The following is a 27195-nucleotide window of genomic DNA, read 5'->3' on the forward strand; positions in this document are numbered from 1 at the left end:
CATCGGGAAATCCCTCTGTCTGTTGCTTTGACCGCCAAGGTCCTGCCTCTGGCTGAGGTCCTTCTGGCTAGGGTGAGGGGCAATAAAGGGTCTCAGCATCTCTGCAGGCTCTGGACTTTGTTCCTCACGTCTAGTCATCCCTTTGATTCATCAGTTTTGTGTTGGCTCGTTGTTTTAGGGGTTTTTGGCTAGGTCTGGCGATGGGGGTCTCTCCCACTGCATGCTGGTAGCTTTTTCTACTTATAACAGGAATGGTAACTCCACTCCTTCCCTGAGCAGTCCCAATGCCTGACAACCCTTTCTGTGAATAAATTCTTCCTCATTTCCCACCTGAACCTCCCCTGGCACAACCTGAGGCTTGTTTCTTCTTCTATTGCTTGTGAACTGGGAGCAGAGCCCACCCTCTACCTGGTTGCACCCTCCTAGTTCCTTGAGCCTCCTTTTCTCCAGGCTGAGCCCCCCCAGCTCCCTCAGCTGCTCCTCATGATTTCCTCTCTAGACCCTTCCCCTGCTGCACTCTAGCACAAAAGGCTCAAGCTGGGCTGGCGGGGAGAGCTGTGAAATGGAGGAAAAGGACTTGCCCTGCAGTGCCGAACGAGGAGGCGCCACTCTTTGATCAGAACAGAGGTCACCGCCATAAAAGAAACGGCACCAACAGTCTCTGCCAGGCCCCTCCGCCTGTGCCAACATAAGCGGTGCTGCTAACTGCGCTCCATCTGACCCCGGGCTGGGGCGTACCACGCACAGATTAAATACTATTGCTGCCTTCGGTAGCAAGAAGCTGGAGCCTTTCCAAGTCTAACAGCCTGAATGGATACTTGGAATAGGGTGCAAATGCAGCCGGTCTCACAGGCAGATTTGTGATACACTGTAGCCCAGAGTAAGCACAGCCCAAGCTCTGCGGCAGAGCCGTTCACTGGAGGCCATTCCCCGCCTCACACCGGCTGGGAAGGGACAGGAGAGGGCAGAAAACAGCTCCAAACCAGCCCTGCAGCCACCCTTCCCGGACCTAGGTGGGTCAGTGTGGTGGATTTGGACCTGTCTGGCTGCTCGTACAGCCAGAGCCATCTCGGGTGTGTTTTGTTTAAAGTCACCCACCTCTCGCATCAAACATTGAAGTGACATCCTTCTCACACCACAAATCTCAGCTGGTAGGGCTGAGATTACCTGTATTTACACACAAGTCTCTTTTCTGCCTCTTGTGATGACAACAAATAATGCATAAATGCTAAATAACATATATATTATATGTAATTGTAACAAATAACAAAGGTTTCATCTCTGCTTGCACCCCAATAGAAACCAGTAAAATCAAAGCATTTGCATTAACTTTAATGCAAAAAACCTATATCTATAAGAGGACAACAAAAGTATTATTGTAACTGATCTCCCATCACACATCTCATGCTGGTATGGTTTGAGATTTCTGCACAGTCACACCAGGAAGTTGGAAGTTGGCTTAGAATATTCAATTTATTCCTCCTGGATTACATCAAACTATCATCTGCAGAGATATTTATAAAGGAATAAGTAATAATATATAGATAGATAATATATATAATAATAGATCTTGCACCTGAAGATTAGAAGTTAATCTTCTGAATTGGAAGGCACGATGAGTGCCAGTTGAGGATTTATTTAAAAAGGAATGTGTGATTTCAGAGGAGCTGCACACCTGACCGGTGCTATCCAACATCAGCCAAATAAGAGAAAACACCTAATTACTCAAATGACAACAACCTCTCTTCATTTCTGTAAAATATAACCAGTACAGGCATTGTTGGTTTGGAACACCGATTCCAAAACACCCCTAGTGTACCAGTGCATAGAGCCATTACTGATTTTTACAATCACGTGTTTCTGTGGTGAAAATAATTTTTATTTCCAACAGGTCTAAAAAGACTTCATCTTTTTACTGTTGCCCTAATGGAGGCAACAGTATTAATAACCCAAGTACACTTTAGGGATGAAAATCTGGGCTGGGGGGCCTGAGGGCTGAGCCAGGGCATGATGACATATTCAAAGGGTTTCATTAAAGAAATATGGTCAAATTGGCATGGGCATGGGCATCTTAATGTTGGTCATTTTTAGTGATATTGTAAGAAAATTATTGTACAACAGGGATTCGGAGGTTACTCTTGAATGCAGAATGCTTGGCGGGAACAAATTGTGTGCAACACAGAATCCCAGAGACACTTAGGCTGGAAAAGACCTCCGACTTCAACCTTTGACAGATCACCACAGACTGCCATGTCCAGTCGTTCCTTGGACATCGCTTTTAACTGGAATTCTGTGCTCTGTGGTTTCACTGACCACCACTTTTAGCGATACTCTATCAATTTATTTTCCGACCCTTTCAACGACGCCCCCCCGCAATTTCTATTATCAGAGGCGTTAGGAGGTTGCTTTTTAATGCATATTGTCCTCACGGTGTGAGAGACCATCACTTTTAGGCGGAATTCTGAGAGCCGTGGGGTTTCAACACGGGCCTTCCCTCGCGGCGTTTTGCCGCCCTAGGCGCGCTCCCTCACGCTCTGAGGGCGGCACTGCCCCCACAGACCGCGGGGCCCCGCCGGGTCCTGAGGGGGTAACTCGGCACCTCCGTGCCCACGAGGGGGCTCTCGGGGAAGGTTCCCGACAGAGGCCAGGCCAAGGCACCCGTTGCCCTTACCGAGGCGCAGCGGGCCGTAGGCTGAGGGTGATGACGCAAGCGGCGGTTCCGGCGCCGGGGCGGTGACCGAGGCGGCGGCGCGGGCGGAAGGAAGGGAAGGAGGCGGGGGGGAAGGGGGTGCCTGGCCGCCGCCGCCACGGTTCCATTGCCGGGAGCGGGGCAGGGCCGTGAGGGGAGCGGGAGCGGGCGGCGTAAGGGGGGAGTGCGAGCGCGCGCCGCGTGAGGGGAGCGCGAGCGGCGCGAGCGGCGGCCGCCGGAAGTATCGCGAGAGTTGGCGCGGCGGCGGCGCCGGCGCTAGAGGTGACCGAGGCAGCGGCGGCCGCGGGCGCCTCCTCCTCTTTTTCCTCCTCCTCCTCCTTCTCCTCCTTTTCCTTCCTCTCCGGCCATGGAGAAGGCGGTCGGCGCGGCGGTAGCGGTGACGGCGGAGGAGGGAGGCGGTGAGGGCGGCGGCGGCGAGGCCGGCAGCGCCACAGCGGGGCCCGGTCCCCCGGAGGGGCCGAGCGGCCCCGCCGCGCCCCCGTCGCCGTGCGGGCCCGGGGCGGCCGGGCTGGTGCGGGTGTGCGACCTCCTGCTGAAGAAGAAGGCGGTGCCGGGCAAGGCAAAGCGCGGCGGGCGGGCGGCCCGGCCGGCCAGCAGCAGCGAGAGCGGCGGCGGCGGTAGCGAGAGCAGCAACAACGGCAGCGACGACGAGGAAGAGGAGGAGGAGGAGGAGGAAGACGAGGAGGAGGAGGAGGAGGAAGAGGAGGTCTCCGAGGTACGGCGCGGGGGAGGCCCCAGGGTTTTCCCCACTGATCCGCTTTCATAATTCCAGCTGGCTCCCGGCTCCCCCCGCCTTCAGCCCTGCGGCAGAGCCGGGAAGGGGCAGCACCTCGTGGCGGGGCACGGCCGATCCCGGCCTCCGGTCACCCCCGCCGCGGGGAGCGGCCCCGGGCCCCTCTCCTCGCCGGGATGCGGGGCCAGCACCCCTCGGTTTTCCCCAGGGCTCGGGGGCTCCCTGCGAGCCGCAGCCAGCGGCCTCCTTCGTCCCTGGTGTGGCTTTATCCCGAAGGGAAGGGCCCAGGGGCCGCCGCAGGTGCTGTGTGCCATGTGCTGTATCGCGGTGGTCGCGGGAGCCGAGAGAGGGAGAGCCGAGCGGTGGGAATGCTGCTAGCTGGCAGGGCCGGCATGAGGCTCCGGGGACAGGCCCGAGCGCTGGCTGCGGGGCTGGGAAGGTGCTGGCGCGCCCAGCGGTGGGAATAGATCCTCTTGGAGAGCGTGAAAGCAGGTGAAGGTGCAGCTGAAGCAGGTGAAGGTGCAGCTAGGCGAGGGCTGCCAGAGAGCCCAGAGTGTTGAACTGTTAAATGGTGTTTTCTCCGAACCTGAAAGCCTCCCTGATTCCATGCAATGCAGAAACAGGAAGCATTAATAGTCGGTTTTGTCTGGTGTTGGGATTTTCAGGTAGGTATGGTTGGAAAAGGCCTGTAAGGCTAGGAGCCCCTTATTTGCATATGTAGTCACATAGGGTTGCTTTGTTGAATGGTGTTAATTCTGTAACCTCCCCAGCTGAGCATTCACTTCTGCTTTGGTTTTTTTTTTAAGTAGTGGCCACAGAAAAGTTCTCTTGAAGTTTTTAGCTTTTCTTTGAACTTGGTCTCTAAGCGGTTTGGCTTTTGAGCGATATATCTACAGTTCTGTTAGAAATTGGGCAGGAAGGAAGGGTCTGATAGGTTCAAGGAAGGGCTGGGCTGGGATGGTGATAGCTTTTTCCACAGTTAAGCAGCACTCTGCATTTCATTCCTGCTGAAGTTGATACAAGAAGCATTTTATCCAGCTGTTTGAGATAAAATGCACGCAGTGAGCATGTCTCAGAGTTGGTACTCTCCTTTCTGTGGTGTTGGTTTTCAGCAAAGTCAATATCATTGTGTAGGTAGAAGTTTTTATGATGTAAGACTTGTAGGATAACTGCTTTACTGCTGAACTATGTTGTCCAGCAGTCCCATGGGTGCTTGGAGGGCTCTATTGAGCATAGACAGGCCTTTGGGATTTGCTGGTGCTGTGTGTTGAAGGGATGGAGGCCCTGCAGTGACTTCAATGTATCGGTTGACAAGCCCGAGATCAGTTGTGTGTGGTGGAAACATTCAGCAGAATTTGTGTCAAGCCAGACCTGCTGGTGAAGCCTCAGGCAGGTTTTTATTTAGTGGTCCACAGCCATTCTTCCCAAGGGCTCCTTAGACTGGGAGCTTCCAGGTGGAATTGTGTGTGTGGCAGAGAAGGGCAGAGACAGCTGAAGAGTACAGGGAGTGGGTGAGGTGAGCCTTGGCCTGCTTGCTGTACCTTCAGAGGCATCTGTTTCCCATTATTTGGGACCTCCAGAGAGGAAGAAATGGCAGTGATCATTAAATATCATGAGACAGCAGAATAGTTCACTTTTTTTCTTTGACAGAGTGACATGTGCCATAGGTACTGAGATAGGTAATTTGGGAAGGGAGTTTGGCCATCTGGAAACTTCCCCAATGGTTTCATCTTATCCTATGTGAGGGCTTTCCCAGGCTGGGTGGTCTGGGATTAAATATTAAGCAGGGCTAAGTGAGCAAGTGAATAATATTGAGAGCATGAAATTCAGGATTCGCAACAAAATATATGCCACGTGCTTCATTTATAATTGTTCTTGGTCATGCAGGTTGCTTGCAAAAATCTGTTCTAGTCTTTCTCCTAGTGACTTCAGGATGAAAGGATGCAGCTTGTAGAATGTGCAAAGCTGAAGTCACAGTTTTTAGGAATGTGAACATGAGGATGGCCTGATTACTGGAGCAGAGCATCCAACTTGAACATCGTTCCTAGCAGTTGCTGGGAAGGAAAAGTGTTTTGTGTGTTCTCAGTGAGAGGGAGGTTTCCTTGTCTGAAAGGAACCTGATAGTTAGTTTTGGCTTTTAAAAGCTTTAAAAAAATCCCACTGTAGGAACAAAGGGCTTTTTAGTTGTTTGGGGGTTAAAATTTCATTTTATTTCACATATTCTTGAGTTGTGCCCAGCTCTTCAGTTTGATTGTGGTCTTCTGACCACGGGCGGTGTAGAAGGCACATCAAGTGAAAAACAGAAAGAAGTGCAAGTTGCTGGTTTCGCTGTGAACGGAAACTACTGTGGGAATGCTGCAGAAGCTGGTGTTCCCTCCCAACCGTTCCCTTCATTATCTCTGTAAACTTAAGATAGTTTGTCTTAGGCTATTTTTTGCCCTTCCCATGCTTAATACATTAAGACTTCTCTAATCTCCAAAGCAAAGTGCTTCTAGATTGGACTGCTAATGAGCCTGCTTCTAAAAATCAGGAGTACTGTAGCAACAAGTCCAAGGGGTTCTGAAGGGAAACCTGGTGCATCCTGAGTAGTCACAGAAACCCCAGGAGCAGAAAGACATTGTTCAGCTCAGTTGTTGCTGAGCTGACAGAATGGAATCAGGAGTTAAAATCAGCTGTTTTCATCTCCATGTCTGAACTCCATCAGATCTCAGTGTGGCAACACAGGCACTGTGGAGAGCTTTGGGAGAAGTTTAATGGGAATTTCATACTAACAGCCTTATGAGTTCATGGCAACCTCCAATGTTGGCCTTTCAAATTGCAGAAAATTGCTGCAAAACCCCAAGATTTTAGGTAGTGGGGTCCAGTGTTGTCTGTAAAAGGTAAATTGCCTTTTCCCTAAAAAGCAGTTGTTAAAAAATGGGAACTTTTCTGGGTATACAGGAAGAGGAATCTTGAGGTATGACAAGAATGACAGTAGGAGTTACACAGCAGGGGAGGTCAGCTTGTGGGTTCCTTCCAAGTGTTCTTGTATGCGCAAATTTTGTTCAACACTTCCATTCATAGTGAAATCATGTAAAAAATGAGCAGGTCCTCGTGGTAAGGTGCTGCTTAGAAACTGAGTGTCCAGAGCATTAGGGCTTCTCTTATTTAACACTGAAAGGTTTAGTTGTGTAATAAAAATTGTTTACAAGCTTATTTCAAGTCTGTGAACTTGGAGGATGTTTGCTGCTGGCAGTGGAATTTATAATTGCCCTTTATATCCATCTTAGGACTTTGTGAGTTACATCTTGCCCATGAACCTTGTGGTGATCCAAGGTGTAGATCCACCTTGGATTTGTGTGTATTTAAGGCAAAGTTAATCTGAAATCTTGGGCGTCCTGGTGTGGTTTCGAGAGCATCACAGGTACATGGTTGTAATATTTAAATTGGAAAACACTTGAAGAGCTTAAGTGTTCAAATTAGCTTATTTGAAGCACAGAATTTATTTTAGCAATCTGTTTCCTTTTTTTTAACCCTGACAGTCTTCATCAGAGTCCTGGAGTAAGGCCTTTGGATTCTGCAGGGCCACCATGCCTGGCTTGACCCCTGTGTGCTGTGTTCCCTTCACTGCCGTTGCTCTCATGTGCTTGGGTCCTCACAAATGTGACTGAGCTTGCAGCTGATGGGCCCTGTCCTTGTGAGTGTGTGACATCCTGACCTCCACTTCAGTCTCACATTCTGCTGCAGTGTTTATCTTGTAATTATTTTTTTCCCTGTCTGTTTCAGCTGTCTTTTGCCTGTACCACTTAGTTCCTTCCACTCAAAAGAGGAAATAAGAGAGAAATACTGTAGGATGGTTCTCAAAAATCCGTGGAATCTCAGGGCTTATCCCAGGGCTGTTGGTAGGGGAATCCTACAACCAGGTTTCACAGTAGTGAGAGCGGCTGTAGATGACCCCAGGAAGCATTAGTCAAAACTGCTTAACATCCCTTCCTTACTGTTCCTGGACTAGCTTCTAGCAAAATTAGGTTGGTTAGACCTGATGCTTTTTATTTTTTTTTTAATTGTTAAATATTAATCTTTTTAAGTAGTCAGTGAATATCTGGGTTGAAAAAGAACCCCCCAGCAGAGAGTGACCACTGCAGAAGGTGGAGTTCAATATTGGTGGCACCATGTGAATTTGTTTACTTCCTTAGATATTTCTTCAGGAAATGTCCGTATAAACACAATTCCCGTGTGCAGGCTGGAGCCAAACACCTCACATTTTAAGCCAATAATTCAGTTCTGTAAAGAGAATGGTTTCTCTGGAAGGGGTTTAGCTTAGGAAATTTAGATGAATTTCCTCATCTGTCTAGGTTGAAGGCAAATGGGATTACATGTGTTTGTTTTTTCCCCTCTATATGTGTTTTAAAACCAAAACTGTTGGTGTTTATTTATGATATAGCTGATTTGCAATTTGGTTTAGGAATTGAAAAATCAATGCTGCGGATCCAGGATAAGTAAGAAGCCTTTGTTTGGAGGCTAAGGGGACAAGCCCTTCTAACTTGGTGTAAAATAAAAATTGCCTAAATTTGCTGTTAGTGTCTTTGGGCCATCTGAGCAGAATCCATGGCTGCCTGGAGAGACATTGTGTGTTTTTTTCTGAAATGCTGTGCTTTTGGTTTCTTGATGGTGTGACTTTGTAGGTGACTCAAGTGAGATGACATCTTGAAGATGTCCTGTGTCTGTAGAGCTCCTGCACCTGTGTGGGACTTCCTTTGTCTTGTCCATAACTTTGGGTCTGTTGAGTAAAAAAGCTGTTGGTGAGGAAGGACCAATGCTGGTAGATGGTTTGGGTAAGCTCATTGAGCTAACCTGTGTACTTAGGGAAAAGGTCTTCCTTAATGTGAAGTTGGCAGTGAATATCAGTGTGTCTTGGTGTTAGTGTGGGAATTCTGGTGACCTCCATCCAGGCATTGTGCAGAGTCCACAGGAATTCTGGAGGAAAAAAACCCATTGTTGGCCAATGAAGGGCAGCATTTCCTCTGTGTTTGCACTGGCAGTGCTTTGTGTTAGTGGGTACTGGGAGAAGTTATCTCAGCATTCCAGATGTTTTTCAGCTGGGTTATCCCCCTTAGGCTGTCCTAAGCTCATGACTGTGCAGAGAGCTGAAGCCACATGGAGGTATTACTTAACTGTTGTGTCACCTTGTTTTCACATGAGGTAATAGTCGTACACCAGGCTAAAAATCAGCCACAAAGCCAAACATACATCCTTTAATACATCCTTGTTTGTGCTTGCAGTATTTTCTTTTGGGCTGCATGTTGTCATTAGGGTGATTCTGTTGGTGTTACCCAAAGCAGTTTTTAAGAAATTCACATTACTGGTGTTTGATGTACAGGAGTCATTCCTCTTATGTATTTTACCTGCATCCTCAAATTCCTGGAGCATAATGGTATATTTTAGGAAATGAGCTGAAGTAAACCTTGATTTTATGTTTTTCCCTGCCCCACCCCAATATCTTACGTGGTATTAATCATCAAGAGTGGATAATGTGTCCAAATAAGCAGCTGCTCACAGCTAGAAAGATGTTGGAACATTAAGAAACATGATGAAATATTGCTATTTAGAATATCACTTTGGGGTTTTGACTTCCATTCTCCTGGAGTTTAACCTGAAACAATCAGAAAGTGTCTAGGTTCTTTATTTTTTAGGTTAAAACTGAAGAGATTTTGCACTCAGTAATCCAAACTGCTGCTGAGGGGGCTGCCTCATATTTGGCCTAGGGTTTGCTTTGCCTTGTGCTGATGTACAGGGAATGGTTCTTTCAGAGTCTGTACATCTGTCCAGCTTTGCAGGAGCAGTTTTGGGGACTGAAATCCCAGCAGAATCCCAGGGGAATATCTGAACCCCCCTCTCGGGCAGGGAATGATTCAGAGATAAGAGGAGGAAGGTCGCTCTTATCCTCCCAGCTGTACCTCCCAGTCCTTCCCACACACAAGGAAAAAACCAAACACTTGAAGGAGAGGCTGGAGCTCCCCTGTGCATCTGTGTCTGGCAGGTGACTCACATGTTTTCCTGTCCTGGAGCTTTCCCATCTCCAGACTTCAGGTATTCTTGCCTTTTGTTCAGTCTTGTCCTGAAATGCTTTGCCAGTGGAATTTTCCTCTTGATGCTGTTCTGCAGGTGTGATTTGTTCTCCTCCACAGAATGGGGAACAATGCTTTAATGAAGTTGAAATGTTCAAATCATGATGTGACTTTAGTTTTTTTCCTCAAGTGCCTGGTGCTGTTCAGCCCCTGCACCAGCGTGGGTATCAATCCCACTGAAGTTGGGGGAGTTGGGCTTGGAGGAAGGCAAAAAAAAAAGGCATTCAGTGCTCCTCCCAGCCACTTGGGAAATGATGTCGTTGAAAAAAAAAACCTCAGTAAGAGAAAAAACACATTTCCAGTTGATCAGTTCCTGGATCCAGTTTGTGAGGCACAGGAGCTTGTGCTGACACAGCGAAGAGCAGGAGCTCAGGCAGGGAGGAGGGTGAGAGGGTGAGCACTGCCTCTTTTGGTGGAATAATTCATTGAAATCCCTGTCATGGAAAACGTTTGCATTGTTTCTGAGGACTCCAGTTCGTAAGGATGGTAGAGATCAGTGGGAATTTTTATCTTCAAGGGCAAATTAGTCTTCTTGATGCTTTCTCTGGATCTTCTGTTTGGAAGTGACTGGAACAGATAAATCACACAGATTCCTTTTTTTTTTTTTTTTTTTTTTTGTGTGTGTGTGTAGCTTAAAAACTTAGAGCTTCTTCAGATAAAATCAGCACTGACTTTTCTCTCTGGTATTTGTTCAAGTTCTTGAAAGCAGCATATTAAGGATAGGGAGAAAGAGAGGAATTAAGCAGGATTTTATTAAAATATTGCAGCCTTTTGGTTTATCACCATCACTTTTGTGTCACTTAGTGCACTGCAGCAAAGGAGTCACTTTGGAGACTGACTAAAAAAGTCACAATTATGATCATAATCACAACACAAAAAACCAAACTGGCTTAAAGAAAAAAGCACTTTGAATGTTACAGTCTGCTCCAGGGATGAACATATGCCTTCTGTCCATCTCTGTCACTAGCAGAAGTGAAAGCTGGCATAACAGCGTGCTGGTATTTTTGTGGAGAATCAGCTTGATCAAAGAACTCCTCGAGGATAAATATAGTGGGCAACTTTCTGTGCTGAACTTCAGAAAAGGCCTTTTCTGGAGCTTGCATGAGGGAGGAAATGTTACAGTTCTGTGTGAAATCACTCTCTAAATGCACTCGTGTCTTCAAGGTTAGAAAATTTACTAGTGTCTTTAGGTTGGGGTGGGTTTAGAAACATGCTGGTACCTGCACTACAGCTGGGTTCTGCAGAAATCCTTGGGTTAGAGAAAGGCCCAGTGTGATGGGTTGGCTTTGGAGCTTCCCTCTGCCCTCTGGAGCTGAGCACTGCTGGCACAGCTGTGCCAGGGGCCTTGTCTGTTATCAAAGCTGATATGGATGCTGATTCCTCCTGTGCTTTGGAGCTGTTGTGGCCCAGCACTGTGTTCAGTTACATCAGAGTATGGCCAAAACCTCAGTTAGACCTAGAAAAATATAATATAATAATAATAATAATAATAATAATAATAATAATAATAATAATAATAATAATAATAATAATAATAATTTACTGGTTTAATAATAAAGTGGGTGAAGAAGTGACACCCAATAAGCACTTGCTTGAGCGAATTAGATTTGAAGTAAAGTTACCAGTAGAACTCAAAGAACTTTATTTTTTTTTAAAAATTATATTAAAGAAATTGCCAAAGTGTTCTCAAGAAAGGCAGATGTCCTCGATGGTGGCTTTCATTTTAATCCAGAATTGGCTGTTAGAGAGCACGCAGCCTTTCCAAAAACCATTGGAATACCTGTTAATAGAAATAAATCAAGCAATTGGTTTTATAACAAAATATTGTCCAGAAGATACTTAGCTTTTTAAAAAAACTTTTTGTCAACTTCCCCAGCATTTATTAAACTTGGTCATACTAAAATAATTCTATCAGGCTCTGTGTGTATGATGTAATTTAAATGTGGTAGAGAGGAAGAAGTTCTTCTGTGGGAGGGGGGTGTTGGGTTGACAGGGGACCTCAGCTTGCCTGCTAGGGCAGTGAGGGGTTTGAGGAGCATTTAAGGTTTTTTTGGTTTGGATTCTGATATTAGCCCAAGACTTTAGGGTTAGTCTTGGGCTAAAATCAGGCTCTTACTGTGAGCACATCTTGAATTGAGGGCAGGTGTTTGCCATTAAAAGTTTTATCTTCTTGTAATGTGAGATAAACTGAATGTGTGATTTTATTTCTGGAGGCCCAGCAAAGAGGAGGTGGGGAACAGGAGGTCCTGAGCTCCAGAGTTCAGCTAGAAGTGTTTCTGTCTGGCAGCTGGTCCAACTGCACTGGTAATAAATGCTGGGAGTTGTGCTGTGTGGTCCCCAGTCTGTGCTGATCTTCCAGGTAACCTCAGATGTAAAAGGTAATGAACAACCATATTAAACAAAAACAGAGATCACATTAGTATCTCATTTTTTATTCAGTTTATGTGGTTTTCCTTCTTCAGCCTAATCCAGCTTGTTCTGTTAAACTCCAGGCTTGATATTGCTGTCAGTGAATGGAGTCAGTTTTCCAGCCATTTTAGTCTGTGAATTTGAAGATGCCAGCTGAGTAACTCTGATTATTGATAGTTTTGTAAAAGAAAGAAACCTCAAGTACATTGTTATGGTTCCTGCTTTTGGAATAGGTTTCAAAATCTGGTATTAACCCAGTCCAAGTTCATGATGAGCAGCCTGGATGTAGAGCTGTTGAAACAACCATCCAGTTCACAGCCAGGAAAAGGAAGACGGGGACATCCTGATCCTGAAGGTCCTGGATTGGAATTTGATGTGAGAATACTTGATATAATATTCACTCAGTTAGAATTTATGTATGGAAGTAAATGCTAGATGAGGTCACTTAAAAAGGAGTAGGAGACTTGGTCCCAAATAGTGGCTTTTCCTGGTTTAAGATTTCCTTATTCTTGGCAGGGAACGTGTCTGCACTTGAAAACTTTTTAAGAACTTGCACTCAAATTTTCATGTTCTCATGTGGAGATAACTTGGATTAGTACCTGCCTTAGGATTTGAGAGGTGTTAGTACGAATCTTGTTGGACTGTACATGCTGCTTGGTTACACACAGCTTCTCTGTCACCAGTATTTCACATGTGGAATGAGAAAGGAATAGAAGTTCATTTGTTTGAGGAAGGATTTTCCATGTCCCAAGTTGTGTTTTCTGAACATGTCGCTCATTTCACTTGTGTTTTCCCAAAACCAGGGTTCTTGAGTGTGTTCATAGTCCTTGGCCTGAGGACTTGGAGCATTGTATTACCCAGTGAAAACTTACTGGCTTTACTCTATGGATAACTTCAAGGAAGATCTCTAATAGGAAGACACGAGAGTGTCCATGAGTAATCTTGCATTTCTGCCAAAAAACCCTTTCAAAATGCTCGTGTGACTTTTGTCTCCCTTTTTCAGGTCTTATCAGGTGCATTTGGATTTGCGCTGGGCAGTTCCTCTATAGCAAAATCATAGGAGCTATCTTGTCATGGTTGTTTTTTCAGTGATGTTGGAGTTCAGTTCATCTTCAGGGCAGTGCTGTGGATGAGTAAAGGTACTTTCTTTGCTCCTTTTTTCATGCTTAGGTTTGCCTTAGGGAGTTGGAATCCAGAACGGGGCTGATGTAAGCACTGACCAGGGTGGAAGGCTCCTGGCTGATGAGCAGGGTTTGTCTCTCTCTGTGTCAGGGTGCTGCTTGCTTGCTGGGCTGTGAAACTCTGCCCAGGTGTCAGATGCATTTAGGCAGAGATAAATAAGGGCTTAATTCAGAAATGTTTTTATATTGTGCCTCTGGCTCCTGGCTCAAGATGGATGGTGTAACAATAAGAGGCTGCTGATAAAGTGGGGATGATGAGCTCACAACTCTTGACCAGTGTTGCAGTCTGCCTCCAGGCAGAGCTTGCTTTTGGCATTCCCTGTCTTCAGATTCCTGGGAAAAGTGCTATGAACTGAGTGCTTTTTGGCTGAGCTTGTATGGTCCGGTAGTGAATCTTTGTATTTCTATTAACTTCCTGGTGTGATGGTGCTAACTCTTAACTCAGTTGTGGAATTAATCACCTTTTTTATTGACCCTTGAATGAGAAATCCTCTATGAAATGCTAATGCAGCTGGAATGCTGAAATTCCTAATAGCCCAGCTGTAACTGGGAGGAGGGCTCCACCTCTTTGAGGAGGCTTCTCTGGGCATGCAGTCCTTCTATCCCCTGATCCCATCCTGACAGTTCATGCAAGTTGCCAAGTCAGCTTCCCCAGCACAGTGCTTCTGTTCAGGGAGAGCAGATTGGAGGAGGACTTTATGCAGGGAATTGTGGAAGTTACTCCATCAGACAGGTCATAACCATCCTAGTCTCTCAACTCAGACTTGAAACCTTTTCTGTGTATGCAATCTTTTAAATGGACATAAAAACCTCCGGATGTGCTAACTGTGGTGCTTTCAAAGGTAGCTATGTCAGATACCTTTTCCAGATTCTAGTTTCCTGGAGCTGTCGAAAACCTAGATCTCATGGATAGCATAAGAAAAATAATTCCATCCTTTGCAGCTGTGTCCCTTGACCCAAAGGAGTAGCACTAACTGAACAACAAACTCTGAATGTGTCAGAAGGGTCTGGAATGCTGCCCTAGGCCAAGGGAAGAATAGGCTGGAGAGAAATGAAAGATGTGTCTTGGCAGGAAAATGAGGTTTTGAGTGGGAAACCATCTTGGATGGTCAAAAAAAGTTGTTACATGTTTGTTAGAGAAGAAAAATATGTGGCTTGGTTATCAAAGTTTCCTTGTCTGTGGGAGATAACGGAGCTGAATCAAGGAGGGTGTGATAATGACAATGGGCAGCAAGGATCATCTTGTGACTGTAAAACTCGTGTGAAAGCTCCACTGCAGCTTTTGGCAGCAAAGTCTGAAATGCTCAGAGAGACATGGGACTATTAGGCTGAGGGAATAAAAAAAATTAGAATAAAAGTATGTCTTCAGTATTTATCAGGTTGAAGCCCATCATCCTTGCACATCCCCACCACAGTAATAAAAATGAAAGGAAGAAAGTAGGTTTCTTTTATTTGGAATTCACTAAAGCACCTGCCTGAAGGATGCTGGAAATTTAGCCAGGCTGACAACTGCAGAGCTGTGATTGCTGCAAGAAGTGGAGTAAAAGAAACCAATATACAATGTGAAAATAGGAAAAACAGATGGGAGTCATGACTTCAGGTGGTGCCTGAGGTTTGGGTTTGGGCTGACTTGTTTTTATGTAATCACCGAGGATCTAGAGTTGGATCAATCTCTCTGGAGGGAGAACCTGAAACAGTGGGTTTAAAACTCATTTTGTTTTGTAGTGACATAGAACTAAGGGACCTTAAAAATTGCACCAAGTGGTGACTGATGCGAACAGCCCCAAAGCAGAGGTGATGCTTTTGGGGTATAGCAAGGTTTTTGTGTTTAGAACAGAAGAAGCAGAGAATAATGTTTTTAGTGTCTTGGTGGTTATACTGATATGATGGAGAGCTGCAAGTTATAGGCTGTATTTCCTAATGAAGGTGGATAAATCCTAGTGCATTTATCTAGAGCAGTGAGTACCCTTAGGGGTATCTGTGGGGGGAAACATTCAGTTGTGGCTTAGTTGTAAAGGGGTTTGAAAAATTGTTTTTATTGGGAGAGCAGCTATGAAGAACTGGGTTCAGTCCAGCAAAATGAATGTAGGTGGGATTATCAGCACTCTAAAAATGGAAGAATTGGGCCCAACACAAGTTTGAAGCAGCCTTTGAAAAATCTGTGTGGATATTCCTTGCACTGAGTATTGTTCTTGTATACCAACAGCTGCTCCTGTATCTTGTCATGGTTTTTTGTTTAATGTTAGAAGAGCAAACTTGGTCATTTGATGGTTTTAATGATGGAATTTTTCCCTTGATGAATTAACTGAGTCTTCTGATTTCAAGTGTATTTCTAATTAATGTGAAATGCCGTCTTGTGTGTGTATCTTGTTTGGATTTTTCATTGTGATAGGTACCTCGGTTTTCAGGGTATTCCATGTGATAGTGGTGGGGGTTTTCTTCCTGGCACTGTAGCAGATAAACAGAATGTCACAAAATTTCAGCTGGAAACCCACTCTGGTTTTTGATCTTAATTGTCTCGGGAGCTTTATGATTCTGTCTGACTGTGTACCTACTTCTGGAGAGGGAAATACTGGGGAATGCCTGCTGAAGGGTATAACTGATAATTGGTACTGTATTGAGGGCCTGTCTGCAACTCTGCTTTTTTTCTTCTCAGAATGATTTGGGTTTTTTAGTAATTAATGCACCTCGTGATCTTGCTGTAAGGTGTTAGCAGCTGCATGGGACAGGGTTTAAAGAGCTCAACCTTGACTCTGTGCTCTGAAAGCACACACAGAGAAGTGTGTTTATGCGCTTTGGGCCAGTTGGTGACCAGTACTGCTCGATCAGCTGGAACCAGATAACAATGTGCTTTTGTGATATGAGAGTGGGAATTGTCTGATCAATTGTTCAATGCTCACATTTCTGGGTGCCAGAATCTGTCTGGGATCAATGGTTGAAATGCCTGTGCCTCAGGGTGACATGATGCCAGCTCAGAATTGCTGGTGGCTTGCGTGCTACCACAAGGTTGGGATGGAAGATCTTCCTAAAAACTGCCTGTGAGCTCTTGGGCATGCCCAGCTCTGCTCTGCATGAGCAGCAGGATTCTCTGGAGGGTTTTTTCTCCCCTTGGTCATTTCCACAGAGTTACCAGTGCTGTGTGGGGAGCACAGGGCAGAGCAAACCAGCCTTGGTTTATAACCCATCCCTCGGAACACTCTGAGGATTCCCCTTGGCTTAACACGCTTCATGGGGCTGCAAACAGGGCTTTTGTTCACTGTTTTTAAATCTGTCTCCTCAAGCTGCACTTCAGATGTTTTATCTGCCACCTTCTGTGGGGAACAGGAGGGTTTGGTGTGTTTTAGGCTCACAGAGTGTATGGGAGGTGATGGATGGACACACCTCAGACAGCTACGTGGTTTTTGGGCTCCTCTTTATCAGGAGAATAGGCTGAGTTTTAGTAGTGGATGGTGACAGTGAGGACGCTGAGTGGATCATGCCCCTCAGCATAAGGCTAAATAAAGATTGTTAGCTTTCAAGGAGGAGCTGAGATGTTTTGAAGAGAATGTGTTTTATCTTTCCTAATCAACGCTTCAAGTAATTCCTAGAGCTGGACTTGAAGGTGAGGACAAAATGGGTTTGTGCTTACCTGTGCAGAATTGAAGATGTATTTCCTGACCTGTGTGTGAAACCCAAAATCACACAGTAGAAATAGAAAAATTAAATAGTAGAAATTAATCATAAGGGTCTAAATATTTTTTTGCTTTTTCTCTCGAATTTTTTTGACTTTTTTTTTTGTCCTTTATTTTTCAGGAACAGAAGCATGTGTTAAGCCTTTATTTTACACCACTATGAGATCTTCAGTAAAACATCAAGAGCTGGGGATGGGCTTTTTAGAATTTGGTATTCCATACTGTGAATATTTTTTAAGTATGAAAGAAAGTCTGAGATCTCATTTTGCAAGCAACTGCATCTTTCTAAGCCAGCACCAGAGAGCTGCAGATTCAGGTGGGCCAGGGGAGAGGAGGAAGGATTGGGTATTGAGGTTCTGAGTGTGAAATTTGGAATGTTTTGTTTGCTGCCCTCGAACAAATGTTGAGGGTGACTTGCTTTCAGTGCCAGGAAGGTTTTTCACACAGCCCACATGTAGAGTCCTCCCATCTCTCATGGTGTAAGGGAAGCTCTGAATTGTTCTTTGAGTTAGGGTTTGTAACTGAAGTGATGCTGTTGCAGGCAGGGCTCTGCAGTTTCCCCAGCAGAAGGGGAAATGGTTCAGCTCTGAAGGTGATGGTGTTCCTTCTTCTCCTGAAAATCTGGTGCTTAATTTCTGGATCTGGGGGAGCCCATGCTGTGCAGTTTGCCCTGTGTGGAGCAGACAGCTGCTTTTGTTCCTGTGTAATGCTGCCTTTGCATTTGAAAATGTTTTCTGTGGTGTCCTGTGTGAAGTGTCTCTAGCTCCGTGCTAAGTTGTGTGCTTTAAGCTTCTTTCTTTTTTTTTTTTTTTTTTTTTTTTTTTGGTGTGATATAAGGTATCTGTTAATTCTTTCTGAGGCTCAGAAGACTGAATAACTTGTCTTTAGAGACATGAGTGTTATGTGGGAGGTGGTGGCTGGTTTTTTCCTTTTTTTTATATATATACAAAGAAATCCTTCAAGCTGTCAGGGACAGCTTTGTACTTGGGCTAATGTTTGTGCATTATTGCTGGATTTCATGTACATTGGAACAGTTGCAAGAGGCTGCTGGGGATGTTGGAAATGCCACCCTAAAAGCATGACTCCAGAGGAACAGCGGAATATTGTTCTGTGAGTCTTCCTTGAATTGGTTCTGAGTAAAACTGTAGAGTCTGGGCTGTTCTCTGAAGTGGAAAATGAGTGGAAAAAGAGTGGAAAAATGGACAGCCTGGGCAGGTGTTGAGTTTGCGTGAAATGAGGGCCTTTGTAATAAGCAAGTAGGATGTAATTCCCATTTTTGGTGGTTAAATAACATTTTGAAATGGAATAATGAAGCTATGCCTAAAATTTATAATGATCAAGTGGAATTTCTCTTTGTGATGTTACTTGCCAGTCTGGCCAGCTTTTTAAATCCAGGTGAGAATATTCTTGCTGTTAGGCAAGTGTTTTTAGCAATTAGTATTTTTTGGGAAAAGATAATTTACCTGAGTGATTACTATGAGTGTTTCTTCAAGTAAAAATGGGAATTTAATTATTTTGGCCGTTGGACTCCTTTATGCTCTGCTGAAATGACATCATGAGAGAGGAGATTTTTGGGGGGTTGACAAGATTATTATGCTGGATGTTTTGAACTGGAAAATGAGTTATTTTGAGAGCTGCAGATATGATTGCTCAGTGATTTTGACCTGCAGCGTACAGAATTGGTCTCAGTGTCATCTAGGGTTGTGGAATATGTAAGATATTATCTTTTGGCCCATTTCATGGTTTGGGTTAGGCAGAGACCTGTGTAGGTAAGAAATAGGTGCTCATCCGGGTGGGTAGATGATGATGTTTCTCAAAGCTGCATTGTGGAAGAGGTGCTAACCTTGCTCCGTGCGGTCAGCACCTTTTTCTCCCGGTGTCACAGCCAGTTTCTGGAATTGCTGCCAGCCGGGAGCTGGCCGGAGGAGGGAGGGATGCGTGCAGCTGATGAAGCAGCACTGGAAGAGCTCCGGGAGGGTCTGGTCTAATGGGAAGCCAGGTCACAGCACAGAAACAAATGTGGCATGGCACGGATCTGCCTAACCTAAGGGCTGAGGTTTCTGCGAGTTCGCGGCGGGGAAGGAGGTGAAATGATCCACGGGACATATAAAAATGAGCTGGTTCTGCTCGGTTTTTTTCCGTTCAATTGCTCGGTGTGTCCGTCCCCGCGGCGCGGGCGTTGGGGAGCGGCGCGCAGCCCCCCCCCCCCCCCCCCCCGCACGCGGTGGTAGGCGCCGGGCGCGCACGGGGTGGAACGGTCCATTTCCTGTTCCCGTGCCGCCGGCGGGGGGGGCCCGGCCGTGAGGGAGGGGGCGGCGGGGCATGGCGGCGGCGCGGTGAGGCGGGGCGCGGGCGGCCGCGATGGAGGCGTACGTGCTGGAGGACATCCTGGAGGTACGGCCGGGCCGCGAACAAAGGGGGCCCGGGGATGGCGGGGGGCCGCGGGGCCGGCACCCCGGGCCCGGCCGTTGGGGCTGCGGCGCTCGGTGGGGCCCGGGCAGACGGGGCCGGGCACCGGCGCTGCCCCCCCGGCGGGAGGGTGCGGGACGCGCAGCCCCGGCGGTGACATTGCGGTCACATTAGCGGGGATTTCAGCCACTGCCTGCCATAACTCTCTCTCTCTTTTAATCTTTGTTGCCAGTGTTTCCGTTCCATAGAATTGTGGAATCACAGAATAGCTTGGGTTGGAAGGGACCCTGAGGATCATCCCATTCCAGCCCTGTGCCGTGGGCAGGGACACCTCCCACTATCCCAGGCTGCTCCAGGCCCTGTCCGGCCTGGCCTTGGGCACTTCCAGGGATCCAGGGGCAGCCACCGCTTCTCTGGGCAGCCTGTGCCAGGGCCTCAGCACCCTCACAGGGAAGGATTTCTTCCAGATACCTAAATCTACTCTCAGTCAATTCAAAGCCATTCCCCCTTGTGCTGTCACTGCACGCTCTTGTAAGTAGTGTCTCCTCCTTTTTCCTGCAAGTTCCCTTCAGGTGCTGGAAGGCCACAGTTGGGTCACCCTGAAGCCTTTTTCTTCCAAGCTGAATAATCCCAATTCTCTCAGCCTTTCTTCATAGCAAAGGGGCTCCATCCCTGTGATCACCTTGGTGGCCTCCTCTGGAGTCTCTCCAGCAGCTCCATGTCCTTCCTGTGCTGAGGACCCCAGAGCTGGAGGCAGGACTCAAGGTGGGGTCTCAGCAGAGCAGAGAGGCATGTTTCATGCAGCATATAATTCCTCTTACTGCATTTCCAGTTGTCAAAATGTAGTCTGTTCTTGCTTCCTCTACAGAAGTAGATCTCCCTCTGCAGCAGTAATTTATTATGAAATAAATGGCATAATCTCTTCCTGTGAGGGTAGGCTGGAAGTAACCTTTCAGCCAAATGGAGGGACCAGCCCAGAAGTCATAGAGTGAAGCAGGTCTGTATTACAGGTTATATTTGCTGTAATAGTTCAAGGAAACGTTCCCTGGCCCAGGTTGCCCAGAGAAGCTGTGGCTGCCCCTGGATCCCTGTAAGTGTGCAAGGCTGGGTTGAACAGGGCCTGGAGCAACCTGGGATAGTGGAAGGTGTCCCTGCCCATGGCAGGGGCTGGAGCGAGATGATATTCCAAACCATTTTATGAAATACCTTTTTCTTGTTCCTGTGGTTTTTCAGGTTTTGCAAGCAAAAACATTGCCAGATGACTTGTCTGAATATTTGCATGCGTTCTTTATTGTAAACGAGAAGCCACAACCTTATTAGCTGCTGTCAGAATTCTGACAAAATAGTGCTTCCACCAGTGCTTCTCCTGTAGGTTTTTTCCTGTAGTAGCCACACTTAGGTTACCCTAAAATTTTTTATCAATAGGAATACTGCTGTTAACTTCGGTGTGGACTTTGGAACTCTTAAACATAATTACATCCAGAATATTAACTCAGCTGTTCACTTTGTGCTGAATAAACTGGCACAGGTGTATGAGCAAGACATTTTCACCAATATCTGTGTGTGTGGCTGGGTTTGTGTGGGGAGGTAGGAAGAACAATTGTGAACTGGGCTTTGTGCCATCAGATAAATATTTCAGTACTTCACTTGCCTCATTGCATACTGAAAGCTTTTCCTTTTTTTTTGGTTCTTTATTTTAACCACAGTTGCCATATGCAACTTCATAGTATGTCAAATTAATAAGGTACCTGGTGCTTATCAATAGTCCAGTTTGGAAGGGCAGTTGGGGAGTTAATTTTGTCACTATAACAGAATTTGGACTTGTGTGAAATGAGGAATTACATCTTGCTTCCCAGTGGGATGTGATGGCTTTTCTTTTTGACAGTTTTATCACACATTCACTTCCTGTTCTCAACACCAGCTGGATCCAGGTAAAAAACACCCTCAGGAGTCAGGCATGGCCTGCCTGGCTTTAGATGTGTGTGAGGTATGGCTGAGTCAGTTCATGAATCTCCCAGGTACTCTGGTACCAGTGCAGTCTATTGATGGTTTCTTAGCACATCACTGGAAGCCGTGTCCTGAAGTACAATTTATAATTCCCTCCAAGCTTGTTTCTGTTGTGACTTCCAACAGTGTTTACCGTGAGTGTCTTATTTTCCCATTTCAGGGCTTTTTTTGTTTTTCTCCCATGGAGCAGTTTCTGGTGCTCATTCAAAGGCAGCAGTGTGGAGATGGAGAGAACTGCTCTTGCTTGGGCAGCAGATCTGTCATCTCTGTTGTTCTGAAAATAATTGGTGCTGCTTAGTATTTGGTTCAGTTTGGAGTGATCATCAGGCCTTGCGTCTTCATAAAATCTTCAAGAATGTTCTCCCTCTAAGCTGCTTATAATTTAAAACCAGAAAAAAGGTGTTTGCTATAGTGGGCTAGGTATGTTCAGTTGCCAAAGAGACTGAGGTTCAGATGGTGTTAGAGGTCCTTCCTGCAAGGGCTGCCTCTGAGGCCAAAATCACTTGTGAATGCTAAAACAAAAGTAAGTCTTCAGCAAATGGAATGCAGCTGCAGGCAGACATGGCTGTCAGCCCAGAGGATTTCACACAGTGTCCTGGCTGCCCTGTGCTCAGGCCACCTTGGAAGAAGGTGCAGGTGGTGCACTAGTGGAGCTGGCTTTGCTGCTCTCAGCAGATATAGCATTGTCTCAGCTCTGTCACTCGAATCTGGCATGGAAAGCTTTGTGTGGGGATGCAGGTGAATCAGAGGCCAGCACTGTGGGGTTACCCTGCAGTTCACTGCTGCTCACCTGGTGCTTTGGCTCCTGTGTCCTCACCATGTGTGTGTGTTGATGTGGGGCTTTACTGACACAAGGCTTTTTGCGTGGGTTGAAGCTTTCAGGTTTTGGCTTGCACGTGCCACGGAAGGAGTAGTGACATGACAGCAGACCTTGGTATGGCGTACACCTGTAGTTGTGGTTTTGGTGCTTGAATTAGTCAAGATCAGTACTTGGGTGGGAGAATAGGAGGTTCAGTGCTGACAGATGAAGATGTGGTCTGTGTTGTGAGGCTCATAGCTCAGAAATCCACTTAGGAAGCTTATGACATTGGAGAGGTAAATTTATGTTCCCTGTGTTGGTTTGAGACTTTTTCAAGAGCAGCAGCCATGTGGTCTGACCTTCAGGTCCTTTGAAAGCTCATTTGTGCTTGGCTTTAGGGAGACAGGCTGGGCTCTAGCACAGGCCCACATGTGGGGCTTGCTCTGTGTCCTTACTCGGTGTTTTGTGTCCTTCACCTTTCTAGCTTAAGGTGGGTATCTTTCACCTGCTTTGAACTGGAACTTAAAATCACTGTGAGAAAACTTTCTTTGTTACTGTGATATTGGGAGTATTTCCTGACTGCAGAAGGGGTTTTTTAATTTGATTTCATACTGGAGTCATGGGGATAATTTAGTAATGCCCAAGATCCTGCTTTGTATGTGGCTGCCAATGGTGCAGGTGAGGTGATATGAAAGGATCAGGTGTTAGACCTTGGATAGTGTAGCTGGAGCACAGTGAGGACAGCAGAGCACAGTTCAGGTGGTGACCACAGGATTTACACAGAGCAGGGACTGCCCTGCCTGAGCACACAGGTGCTCCATGGAACGCTGCTGGGAGGGACAGCAAACACTGAGTAGCAGAGTCGTGTCTGCACTGCACATTCAGAGGTCAGGGAGGCCTCTGCAAGGCAATTTTTCTTTTCTTTACCAGGCCAAGTCTTTTAATATTTATGAACATTGTAGTCTCTCGGTCTGAAGATTAAAATCAGCATTATATTGCTGTGTTGGGGCATTAGTAGCTTTCCCATGTTCCAGCTCTTAAACAGGCAAATCCTTTCCTTGTTTTCTTTCTCACAGTTTCTCTTAGTAATCTTGTCTGGTTTACTTTTTACCTGTTTTTTTGTCTTTAAAAAGAGATTTCCCATATGAAGTCGGTGTTGGCTGCTGTGTGCTCCAGTATTTCCTGGTGATTTCAATCATAGAATCTCCTGAGTTGGAAGGGACTCAGAAGGTTCCCCTCTGAAGTACAGCTGGAAATCCAGCTGAGTTGTTGCAGTTTTTCATGGGCTGTCAGGACAGGCTCTCTGTGCCTTATTTCCAAGTAAGTTGGAGCCCTGCTGTAGTAACCCTTTCATTGAGGCACCATTACTAAGTCTGAGCCACATCTAGTCCCAGCCCCAAATGGGACAGAAAATCTCATGGATAGAATTCCTCTGAGTCTTAACCTGTTTCTTCTTGACTTGCAGGGAGAGGTTACAGACTTAATGGTATAATTTGAAGCTGTTCTTGTTGTTTATGCTTTATTGCTGTATCTCTTTCAGTAACAGTAATATGAAAATGCAATTATTGTGTGAGAAACTTGTAAGTAACTGATTTCATACAGGGAAACTGTTTAAAAGATCAGTATCATTCCATGGTTGTCTGCCAGTGAGGGTCTTAGTAGCTGGGAAGTCTTAGCCAAGGACTTGACTAGCAGATGGGATCAGTTGATCAGCAAAGGTCTCTTTGGACCCAGGCTCTTCATCTTTTAAGCTCTTGGTTCAAATGAAGTCCTTAATCAAAAACCAGTGAGAGAATTGAGAGGGATATTTCAGACAGATGGATTTATTTAGATTTTTTCTGGTTTTTCCCACCTCTTCATACATCCTGTCTTTAAATGTTCATAGAAATGTTTAAAGAGGTTGTTTCCACGGCCAAGGTGCTTGTTACTTTTTTCCTGCATGTGCCTGAAATCTCTTCAGATCTTTGCCTCCCTGGAATTTGCTGGCTGTGTTGACTGATAGGAAGTCACATGCTCTAAAGCTGAAACCCACACTCCAAAGAACCTGTTGCACTGCCTTGGCATCAGAATCCTGCAAGAAGGAAATCCAGGGAACTGGCTGGTATAAATAGTGGTTCTGTGTCACTTAATGGCCATGTAAATATGGAATAAATAACATTAAATATCTTCATGGAACAGATGTGATGGGAAGCATTAAAGAGAGACTAGAAATGAAAATTGTTGTGTTGACTGCAAGGAAATTGGCACGTGATGTTTATATCTAACATGGGAAGCAAACACTGAAAAGCCAAGACTCCCCTTCAACTTGTCTTTGCCCTTAAACATTGATTTACTTTTTTTAAATAGAACCTCTTTTTGATAAGATGGGAAAAATAGATATATTTGGACGTAGTCATACTCGTGTCTTGCTTTAACTACCTTCACAAGTCTGTTCATTCACCATATGTTAGAAACTGTTCAAACCCTTTCAACATGCTGCAGCTTTCAGTTGGGTGTGCCAAATAGAGCAAAAAAAATTGTAACTCATTTATTAGATATGCCTAACAGTGGTTTGTATTGAAGGAAGAATTCAGGGACTGTCAAACTTGTCAGAATTTTAACCAAATGAGTTGAAATTATTAGAAATAATTCCTTCTGTGCTCAGTTCCCCAGGCAGTAACAATAGGAATTCTAATCAGATACTCAACCCAACTGTCTCCTGCTGTAACTTTATCCTTTCGCTTCTCATCGTAAGAGAAGGTTGGTGAACTAGGCCATACTGGTTCCTTCATTGAAAAAAATACTTGCCTTGTAAATGCCAAAAAAGGGAAGGAAATCTGCATTACGGTTCAGCTGGTTCATTTCACTCCTTTGTTGGGTTCATTTTTTGTGTGTGTGACTGTGGTTGGTGGTTTGGGACAGTGGCACAGCCATGTCTTCATTTGACTTTATAGAACAGGAATAAATACAAATGAATTAAAGTGGAATAACTTGAAGTAATTTCAAAGCTCTTGACCTAACTAGTCATATCTTCCCAAACTATATTTGGTTAACATTATTAATGTCTCTACTTAATATGTGAACTTGGTTATGCTGCATGATGAGGGATATCAGCACTTTTTAATATCAATAATTATTTCAGCAAGATAATTACATGAAGAAATGTAGATGTCCTCTAAGGACCTCTGGTTTCTCCTGTCCCCTCCCCAATCCTGATAGGTTAAATTGGATGTGAGCTGCAGAACTTGTGGAGGCGGGATAAAAGCAAGTTCTGATGGAAGTCATCGGCACAGGAAGAAAAAGGGGATTTCTGTAGTTTGCCATAAACTGAATCTTACGTAGGGTTTGATCTCCAGATTCTGCTGTGATGGTGAATTTCAGGCAGTAGCAGCTTTGCTGGTGTCTTTGCTCTTTCCTGTCTTGGGAAGTAAAGGTGAGGGAAATGGTAGCTAAACCTTCATACGCTGGAAGCTTTCACAGTTTCACTTGAGTTTTGGGGAGACTGTAAGCAAAATGCACATGTCTGCAACATCTTTTTTATTATTAGATATTTGAAATCTCAGTCCTTCTGGTAACAATAATTTCTGCCATGTTGTGTTGTATTTTTTGTTTCTGATGTGGATTAGAGTCTACACCTCCTGTCCATCAGTCACCTAGCATAGCATGGCTTGAGATAAGGAGCCTGGTCTCAAGAAAGATGAGTTGTGGGGCAAAGAAACTACATTTGTTTGGCTTTTTCAGACCTTGGAATTGTGTTTGGCATTAAGACTGTGAAGAGAGGGATAGTCCTCTCCTAGGGTGTCCTTTCAGTGAACTGGTGCTCCTAATAGCTTTGATGATGGCACAGGAAAGCTCTGACCAAGCCAAGCTACATGTGGCATTGCTTGATGAAAAAATTTGTTCTTGCATTCCTGCCATTTTTTTATATTTTTTAATCTATCTGCTCAGCAGTAGATGCTGTATTGCTGTGAGAAACCCATGCACACGTCAGTGTTTCATTCATGCCAAAGGGAATTCTGAGCTGGACTGGAACAGAGTATCTGTTTGTGTGTTCATCCTGTCCCTCCTCCACATGTCCTCCTTCCCTTCTGCTGCCTCATCCTTCAGAGCAGAGCACTTGCTTGCTGTTGTGAGGAGCAGCCGACCAAAACCACTTACAGAAGGGAAAGATTGCCTGCCAAATTTGTGTAAGAAAACATGTGGGCAGCTTCAAACTATTTCTGTTTGAAACCCAGCTGGTGCTGTGCAGTTGAGGCCACTTGCTCGCTGTGTTTTATGCTCAGTGGCCACAGTGAATGGTTGAATAAATTTGTGTGTCCTAAGGGTGACTGTGGACCTGGTGCCTGAAACGGCCATGGCAGGGTGTGTGCAGGAGTGATCAGAATTGAGACTCTGAGAGGATTTTCTTTTTGCAGGAGCAAGGAGGAGGAAATGCTGCCTGGGTGTGCTTTCAGTATTGTGTTTGAAGGCTTTTAATCTGCAGTGTTGTCTTGTGGGGGAGAAACACAGTTCTAGGGGGAGTGTGGGTTATACATAGTGGGCAAAGCAGGCAGACTGGAGTGGGAGGAGAACAGCTTTTCTTCCTTGCAATGCTGGGAGAGATGGATGTCTGCCACTGACATGTCTTCCTCCCAAGTAGATCTTAGTTTGCCTGAGCACAGGCAGGGAGGCAGTCTGCTGCTATGGGGGGGACAGACAGGGCATGTGAGTGCCTTGGGTGACAATATTTTTTGCCACAGTTCATTTCCAGCACTGCGTTAACCCACTGTGCTCCTACTGCAAAATGCCATTTTCTTATCCTGGGATTGGTATATCATCGTTTCAGTGGCTAAAAAAAAGTGGATGTGTGTTTGTTTCTTGCTTGATGTTAACCTGATGTTGTACAGGAGTTGTTAAAGCTTTGAGACACCACAGGGTTGGGTGACAGCTCTTGTAGAGAAAGCTCTCCAGGTGATTTTTGGGCATGAGAAAATGTTCAAAGAGCTACTACAAAAATAAAATTTACTTGTCCATGAAGCAGTGAAGGTGTTTTTTCTTAGTTTTGCTGCTAACTGAATGGCTTTGTGGTTGGGAAGGGGAATTCCCTGAAGCATCAGGTTTGTGTGCACCCCAGATCCAGTTTGAGTAGTAAATTGGCCCTGCACAGGTGGGTGCCACTGGGTGCTGGTGGTGGGTTTCTGCAAATGCTGT

At 45.6% G+C, this 27195-nt stretch overlaps 1 protein-coding gene across 7 annotated transcripts in view; it reads left to right on the forward strand.

Annotated features, from left to right (window-relative positions):
• The first annotated feature begins 3056 nt into the window (after nucleotides 1-3056).
• ANKRD17 (ankyrin repeat domain 17) overlaps nucleotides 3057-27195 on the forward strand; it is a 68765-nt gene continuing 44626 nt past the window's right edge. For 6 of the 7 annotated variants that reach the window (XM_054633267.2, XM_054633269.2, XM_054633268.2 and 3 more), the window contains exon 1: nucleotides 3057-3425. In XM_054633267.2, the coding sequence (XP_054489242.2) occupies nucleotides 3057-3425 (369 nt within the window). Of the gene's footprint in view, nucleotides 3426-19118; nucleotides 19206-27195 lie in introns of those variants that run through there. The other variant, XM_054633272.2, reaches the window with a different exon arrangement.

Source organism: Agelaius phoeniceus, chromosome 4 (assembly GCF_051311805.1).
Source record: "Agelaius phoeniceus isolate bAgePho1 chromosome 4, bAgePho1.hap1, whole genome shotgun sequence".
In the NCBI taxonomy this organism is placed as follows: domain Eukaryota; kingdom Metazoa; phylum Chordata; class Aves; order Passeriformes; family Icteridae; genus Agelaius; species Agelaius phoeniceus.